This window comes from Crocuta crocuta, unplaced genomic scaffold (genome assembly GCF_008692635.1).
Source record: "Crocuta crocuta isolate KB4526 unplaced genomic scaffold, BGI_CrCroc_1.0 scaffold36, whole genome shotgun sequence".
NCBI classification, from domain to species: Eukaryota; Metazoa; Chordata; class Mammalia; order Carnivora; family Hyaenidae; genus Crocuta; species Crocuta crocuta.
Window position 1 is genome coordinate 3969947 of NW_027532203.1, and position 8830 is coordinate 3978776.

The following is an 8830-nucleotide window of genomic DNA, read 5'->3' on the forward strand; positions in this document are numbered from 1 at the left end:
TGGGCCACTCAGTCGGTTGAGCATCCGACTTCAGCTCAGATCGTGATCTCGCGGTTCATGAGTTCAAGCCCCACATGGAGCTCTGTGCTGACAGCTCAGAGCCGGGAGCCTGCTCCAGATTCTGTGTCTCCCTCCCTCTCTGCCCCTCCCCTGCTTGTGCTCCGTCTCTCCAGGAGATGTTTTAAGCTCCCTGAACACTCGGCTTCAAGAGGCGTTAATCCCTTCCCTCCTCTAAATGCTCACTACACCTTTCTCGATTATCCCATACTTTGTTTCATAGCCTAGAGGGGGTGATGAGCCAAGAGTGAAACCCTGCTTTGGACACCACCCCACCCCAGCAACCCTGCACAAATGGCTCTTTCTTTCAAGGAGGAGATTGGGGAGCATTTTTCACTGTTCATGCTCAACAATTATCGCAGGAGGGGCCACATTCTATGCGAGTACAGAGCAGGGACAGGAAAAGGGCTGTGTTGGAGGTTAGGTTCAGGGACACTGCAACTGACTGAAAACAAAGGTACATTGAGAAAAAAAATGTACTTCATAACAAATATTTTGAGTAGATACAGCTTACTTAATAAAACTAGATTTTGAGGGGTGTCTGGGTGGCCCAGTCAGTTTAGCGTCCAACTCTTGATTTCGGCTCAGGTCATGATCCAGGTCCGTGGGATTGAGCCCCGTGTTGGATCCTGCTTGGGATTCTCTCTCTCTCTCTGCCCCTTCTCCATGCACATGAGCGCTCTCGGATTCTCTCTCTCTCTCTCTCTCTCTTTCTCTCAAAATAAATAAGTAGACATTAAAAAAGAGAGGAAGAAATAAATAAAATTAGATTTTGAGGCTGGGCCTTAAGGACACACTGCAGGAGAAAAGCTCCGTGTCCTGTTCCCATGCCTCTCATATCACTGCACGCGTTCACACGGCGGAAAGTCATCCCGGAGCCCCCCGGCTCCTCCCTCACCTCCCCCCACCCACAATGTAAGTGATTAGAGAGAAAGCAAGCCTGGTGAGCAGGAAGAAAGGAAGACAAGGAACAGGGCAGTCATATTCTTCCTTTTTATTCTACATCAGTCCCCTCGAAAAGCACTTACATACGGGAATGCTTTCGTAAATGCTGGCTCAGCTCTATTTCAAAATAGGAAACTTGATGTCATGGAAAAAAACAAGACACCTAGTTCAATAATATTTTATTGTCCGTAGCATCCAAGAAATTCAATATTGAACCTTGGGAGCAGGAAGAAAGTTGAATCTGTTTACAGTGAATGCCAGAGAAGAGACGGGTGAAGGAATTTCATGAAACCTTCGGTAAATGCACTCTTTTGCTAGCGCATTAATCCATGTATGTGCAGCCTAGATTACTGGACAGACCACCTTCACGAATCATGCTAATGGATGTTACTGCCTAGCTAGCAGCTAAACCCTCAGTCTGGAAGCATGCATGTCGCGGCAGCAAGAGCAGTCGATTGCTTTAGTTCTTTTTTTTTTTTAATGTTTTATTTATTTTTGAGAGAGAGATAGAGACAGCATGAGCAGGGGAGGATCAGAGAGAGAGGGAGGCACAGAATCTGAAACAGGCTCCAGGCTCTGAGCTGGCTGTCAGCACAGAGCCCCATGCAGGGCTCGAACCCACGAACCATGAGATCATGACCTGAGCTGAAGCCGGACGCTCAACCGACTGAGCCACCCAGGCGCCCCTCGATTGCTTTAGTTCTATTTCCCAAAGGCATTAGCTCCTTTCCCCTTCCCACTATCACGTCAGACAAGGAGACAAGTTCCTTACTCTCTCACTGGCTTCCTTACAAGTCCCCGCGTGCTTGAAGCCCTGGTTGTCAGACACCCAAAGCCTTGCCGACTCAGCCTTCACCACCAGTCACTGGTCTCCCACCAACCAAGTGACCGGCTGGGTGTTCTGCCTAAAATGAAAGTGGACTTTTAGTAAAATCCCACCTCCCCTCCAGGTGCTGCACTTCAGCTACTACAGTTCTGCAATCCCTTCTCCAGCGTTCCAAAATTTCAAAAGTTCTGAAAACAAAGTTTTTTTCATAAGCGGCTGGCCCACTCGTTTGGAGGCAAAACCTGATACTTTCAGGCTGCTCAGAGTCTGTCTAGCCAGTTTGTGTGAATATTGTGTGTTGTGGCAGAAACATTAAGGTGTTGATTTACAGGGTGCTGTCCCAGACTCTACCAGTAGAGTTCCATCGCATATAGTATGTGCAGCATGTTAGCTTTCTAAAATCCCAAAAAGTCAGCATTGGAAGAAAACACCGGTACCACGGTTTAGCATAAGGAGCTGTGGACTGACAGTAGCCTGAACGTGTGTCCAAGTTTCGGTGAAACCAGGAGAGTTTTGGGGATCCCATGTACCACTTTCTTTAGTCTGGAACATTCTGTATCCCAGTGAAGGAAAGGTGAAGCTCTAAAACCCTCCAGATCCACCTCCAGGGATTTTCTTTGTGGAAGACTATATTCCTGCCAATAACCTGAGGCAATCTGACAGCTAATGAATACATCTATTTCCTCCAAAGTAACTCCTTTTCATTAAAAGCTTTGTGTTTTATGGGGAGGAGGTGGAGGGAGAACAAAAGAAAGAATTGGGAAAGAAGGGTCTGTTAGCATGAGGGCTACATGTGTCAAGTACCAGCTGCTTCCCGATCCAGCAATATTAACAATTTATTGTATTTATAAAGTGATTCTTTGGATGCAGAGTTTACAGGAAAGTCGGGTGGGACTTAACCTGGGCTTTGCCACTTACGGAGAACAGAGCTTGCCAAAGAAAATGATGTTTCGCGTTTTGTTGTGCCTGACGATGTAAATAAAAGGGTGATCGGCATTGAACTCATCCTTGTGCTGTAGGATTCGTGACCCTGGCACCTCTATGGAATCCCCGCCATCTTCAGTTATTTCTAAGTACGCTCTGTGAACAACATTGGAGAGGGCCACTCCCTTGGTCTCTGACATTCCAGAGAAATCAGATGTATCCTCATTAAAGACATTTTTCAGCCCTAGATTTTCCAGACTAGCTTTGGGATCAACAATCTTTTCCACCTTAAATTTTGGAATGGAGAGTTTGACTTTGGCGTTCGCCATGGTGCTGGGATTAGTCCACTGCAAGAGCGTCTCTGAGTTGAGTTGTTGTTCAACCTGAAGGACCATAAGGAGAGGAAATTATTTTTGTATCCCCAGATGGGAAAGATCCTGCTTGATTAACAGTGGAAACTCCCATTGCGAGTCCTGTTCTGAAACAGTGCAGATGGGCTACCAGAAATGGAATCAGCCCTGCAGTTTGGGTGTGGGACTGGCTTCCCATATCAACGATGCCCCGGCCACCAGCAGTGCACTCCTCCCCTCCATGCCCCCACCGTGGTCCCCTTGCACCGAAATGTCTCAGCCTATTTCTTCCAAGCTCTAGAGTAGGAATGAATGCGTGGCTGATGACGTTGCATAAATAACAGCAAAACAAACATGAAATCAGGAGGGTTTTATACATCCTATTGCTTGAATGCGTGTTTTAATTTCTCTTCTAGGAAACCCAGAATATTCAGGTACTTGGCCTGGCATCAAAAGTAACTCCAATCAAATCTAACATTACTTTTTTCTTAAATGGGAATTTAAACTGTCTAGGGTCATTCGCTAAGACCGGGGGTGATGAATAAATCGATTTCAGTTGGTTATTTTAAGAGTGAGAGATATGGAATGACACGTGAAATGGTTCAGTCACAAAATTCTTCACTGAGCAAATCTTCAGTTGCCCCTTGCCCTCCCAACTCCCCACTGGCTGGAGAAGAAACATGTGAACAGGGAAGAGTAGTACCTTGACAGTTATTATCATGAGACAGCCCCGAACTGAAGTTGTTCACGTGATGCCCGTCAAAATCAGTAACATGGCAGCATCACAGACTGGTCGCAAGTCTGTTTGCTTTGTTTTTAGTGGGACGGGGTACCATTGGATTCTCTTGTTCATCTATGATAATCATGTACTCAATGACTACTGTTTTCGTTTATGACGAATTATTAGAACCAAAAGCTTGCCAGAAGGAACTCGAATTTTGGGGCCAAAAGGTATATTCGTTTGCCCGTTTATTATCTGAGAATGAAGAGAGGGAAGAAAATTCATCCATAACTCAAAAAGACTCCTCAGAAGGAAAAATAAAAAGCTTTTTTTCCCCCTCCATTATATATGTGTTATGGGTCAAATTGTATTTCCTCCCACAAAAAAATAAATGTTTATGTTGAAGTCCTAACTCCCAGTGCCTTAGAACGTGACCTTATGGGGAAACAGAATTCCTGTAGGTATCGTTACTTAAGATGAAGTCATTAGGATGGGCCCTAACCTAACATGACTGGTATCCTTATAAAAAAGAAAACTTTGGACACAGACACACACGCATACAGGGAGAAAGCTATGTGAAGACAGAGGCAGAGATTGAAGTGACGCATCTATAAGCCAAGGAACACCAAAGATTGCCGGCTAGTCTCAGAAGCTGGGGGACGGAGGGTAGGGAGGCAGGCATAGAACAGAGTCCCCCTCACAACCCTCAGCAGGAACTAACACCCGGAGCTCAGATTTCTAGCCTCTGGAACTGTGAGAGAATAAATTCTTGTGCAAGCCACTCAGCTTGTAGTACTTTATTATGGTGGCCCCAGGAGAAGAACACTATGGGTATTCTTGAATTTCTCTGAGACTCAAGAGATCAGTTTCTTCCATTCTGTACTTTAATTAGGAAAAAAAAAATTGGTGTGAGGGTCTTTCATGTAAGTATGGTAAAATGCAAGACAGTTGAATAACAGAGGAGACAGGGCCTGGAGTGGAGTGAAAAAGAGAGAGTGCAGTGAATAAAAGAATAGTGAAGGCCAGGGGCGCCTGGGTGGCTCAATCCATTGAGCGTCCAACTCTTGATTTTGGCTCAGGTCATGATCTCATGGTTTGATCATGGGTTTGAGCCCCTCATCAGGGCTTGGGATTCTCTGTCTCCCTCTCTCTGCCCCTCCCCTGCTCAAGCTCTAAATAAATAAATAAATAGACCTTAAAGAAAAAGAATGACGAAGGCCAGTGATGGATAAAGCATAATGAACATTAAAGCAGCAGGTAGGATGGAGACGGACTTAGACCCTCCCCTGAAAAGCCAGGGAGGAACTGAGGCATGACTGGAAATGAAGCAGGTGACTTCTGGGGTCCTCAAAGAGCCCATCCTTCTCCCTGGCCAAGGGCCGAGGCCCCAGTGGAGGGGAGCTGGGAAGGCAGGGCCAAGGCGGGGGTTGACGGGGGAGCAGGGGACCCAGGCTGGACGGGGCCGCAGAGCAGAGGGGGAGCTAAAGCATCCTTCCCAAGCAGAGGAACCTCTACTGTTATTTACACCTCGTGCCTCTAATAACGTCCACAAAGGAGGAAGCATAATAAAACCTCACACACGTCTATGCTTTAAAAGGGGTTTTCAAGGCCCGTAGAATGTACAACACAAAGTGAACCAGACAGCAGACTGCAGACTTTCTGAATAACGCCTGGTCAACCAGCTCATCAGTAGTAACAAATGTAACACACGGATGCAGAGGCGCCTGAGCCTGGATGAAGAACACAGATTCCAACTCCCTGGGCTCAAATTCTGGTCCTACACGCCACGGATGAGTTATGTGACCATAGGCCGGTCACCTCCCCCGCTGTGCCTCACGTCCCTCACCCAACAAGAGCACAGTGGTAGCTTCTAATAGATAGACAGGCCTGTTGTGAGACGTCAAGGAGAGGGCGTCCATGGGGACCTTGCAGCGCGGGCTCATCACAAGTGCCAACTACGTGTTGGCTATTTTAATACTAAAGACAAAGGCCCAGAAAGGACCACGAAACCCTCAAAGATGACTGAGCAAGTGACGTGGATGGCAGGGCAGTGTCACCACCACACACGGTGCCATCTGCACGTCTCCTTGTCACACTAGGCAGCACCTTTGTGTTGCACACCCGCCTCCCTCCTCACCTTCTCCAGGCCCGTGGACTCATCCTCCACATCCTTGGGGAGCAGAATGAACATGCTGAGGTGTTTGTTTTGAAAGGGAAGCTCTATGATCTTGCAATTAATACCATCAACGTTGCCCATACAGAACGTGGCTTCCATATTCATCATCTGCACTGGTTTGGTGTCCGTCTGTAAGAGGTGAAGAAGTCTGGATCACTTGCTTTTCAATTTACACAAGCATAAACACACACACACGCACACACACACACACACACACACACACACACACACACACGTTTGTTCCTGTTATAGTTTCAGACCATTACGGTGTAATCCGTCTGCTGGGATCCCAACTGTACTGGACACAAACCATCACAGACTGTCCCCTGAAGAGCTAATGACTTCCTCTGAAAAGTTTTTCACGTACCTTATAATTCCAATATCGTTCAGGACCTACACGTAACACGGTACTTGCTTATACAAAATATTGAAAATAAGAGAGTAGGGCTGAAAACATAGGCAAACTTTGACTTCGTCTTTCTAGATGCTCGTAATCACGAGCTCTTTAAACTATTCCCAGAGGAGTGGACTTGAAAGTAAATTCGAGTGCAACGCACATATCTACCTAGGCAGCTTTTCCTAACAGAATTTACTGTTGGATACATTGGTGTCTGTTTTTTTCTATATGCTTAAAATACCGCATAATATTTTTAATGAGAATATTAACCAAATTCTCTCTTAAGTCACTTCTAGTTCAATGCATTCTACACTCCACCAAAAGAGTCTTAGTGCTCAGGCTTTTCTCTCCAGGCAGCATCCTGAACCCTTCCTATTCTCTGTCCCCATCAATATCTGACTGTGTCTCTGCTACTTAGATGACTGATTTTCTGAAGGAAAATTAGCTCATACTAAAGAGTAAGATACCGACAGTAATTTACTGTAATTATTATTTCAATCTATATCTCCCACGGGATATTTGCCTGTTAACTGGATCTCTTTTAGGGGATTTTAAACTTCATATCAGGCCAGGGGGATAATAGTTCAGTAAAACTTTTATCTGGGATCTTCAAACAGTAAACTGAATTTCCCCCAACACCTCTCTCAAGCAGAGCGAAACTGTACTTATTTTACTTTTTGTAATACTTCTATTTTAATACCTGTCACATGGTTAGAAATATTTACTTATGTGACTGCCCACCCCCCACGCTAACTAGACTACAGTCAAAGCAGAAACTATTTCTTATTATCTTGATACATCCCAGCACATAGTAGTTGCTCACTAAATATCTGGTCGGTAAACAATTAAAGACTTCCTTTCTGTGTACAACCAGAAATAGAATTAGGATAGAAAAACACTACTTTTGAAATTTACTGCTAATTGTTCCATTTATTTCTCTTAAAGAAGCTCCAGATTTGTCTAAAACTCTCCATCAAGTTAGAGTGCTCGTCATATGAATTTGCATATAGTTGTGGCCACCAAATACAGGCGTCTATTTCATTTATCAGCAGTAATTCTGTTTTCTGAAATATAAATCGAGAGACATATCTTCTGAACACATGACCAAATACAGACTCTTCCAAAAAAAATGTGTGTGTGTGTGTGTGTTCACCTTGTCCGAATAGGCACTATATTAAACCTTTAATAATAATATAACTTCCTCAATTTGGTCCACCCTTAAAGAAGTCACTGTGGGAAGAGAGGACAGGTTTAGTAACAGCTGTGAAAAAGTTCAGAGGTTGGCAAAAGTAATGCAAAGGAAACAATGGAAAAATCTGCATTCAAAGGGAGGGCGATCCCCACACAGCTTTGAGCAGCGGTTTATTGCTTGGTTAGATGCGACACTGAAAGATCGGTGACATTTCAAATCCTTAGTAACTCTCTGTGCCAGCCCTCCCCAGAGAGGAGAGCCCACCAGCAGTGAAACAATCTAACCATTCTGGAAAAGAGTGGATTACGGTTCTTTGTCTATGGCTCACCTCCCAGCCACTAGTCTCAGGAAAGACGTGCTACCTCCTACGCCTCAATTGTCCATAATTTTTCAGATCTATACTTGGGAGCCTTTGACATGTGGCCTTACATACCTTGTTGATTCTGAAAGGGCATTCTTTGGTTTCGGATTCAGGAAATTTCTTCATCCACTTTCCAATGAAGTAGGCAGCATTAACCACAAGGATTTTGGTCTGGTCACTGACACTGCTGTCAGACAAAATGTTCTCAAAGCGGCCTGCAAACAATTGTAGGAAACCACAGAGGGCACGGGGTTATTCTTCAAAACCACATCTGGTATCCACACACTCATCCGCTCCCCAGAGAATTTATCACGGCTGGAGATGCCCAAGCAAGTTTCGATCGCCCAGACTGCCTCATAAGGGTTCTCTCCTTCCATCTTGCTACAAGAAGACTTACCAAAGAGATCTGGGGGCAGGGGTGGGGTGGGCAGAAAGCAGAGGAGAAGGGGGGGAGAAGAGAGGAAGAACAGGAAGAAAAACATGAGCTACCACTGTTGAACCCCTTGTGTTCGGCACTGTGCTAGATATTTCCTATGCACAGTATCATGTATTTTTCCCCATTCTACGGATGAGGAAGCTGAGACTTGGTGTTGAGTCACTTGCCCATGATGACACATGAGCAAGGAGGGATTCGGGATTCAAAGCTGAGTCTCTCGGACTCCAATGCCTGTGCTCTGGAATGAAAATGCACAAGTGTAATTTTAGCCTTTTCACGGTAAGGCCAAGATCATTACCCCCATTTTATACTTGAGGAAACTGGGACTCAGAGAGGCCGAGCAGCCACCCTGTTCATGAAGCTGGAAAGCAGATCTGTACAGGACCAAGCTGCACTCTTCACCAAACAGCTTGGCATGCCCCCTCCCCTCCCTCCCCTCCCCTCC

At 45.4% G+C, this 8830-nt stretch overlaps 1 protein-coding gene across 1 annotated transcript in view; it reads right to left on the minus strand.

Annotated features, from left to right (window-relative positions):
* Nucleotides 1-2651: 2651 nt before the first annotated feature.
* SERPINB5 (serpin family B member 5) overlaps nt 2652-8830 on the minus strand; it is a 24001-nt gene continuing 17822 nt past the window's right edge. The window contains exons 5-7 of the mRNA XM_077777616.1: nt 8022-8164; nt 5961-6128; nt 2652-3135 (exon numbers count right to left, since the gene is read on the minus strand). Coding sequence (XP_077633742.1) covers nt 2743-3135; nt 5961-6128; nt 8022-8164 — 704 coding nt within the window. The 3' untranslated portion in view covers nt 2652-2742. The remainder of the gene's footprint in view (nt 3136-5960; nt 6129-8021; nt 8165-8830) is intronic.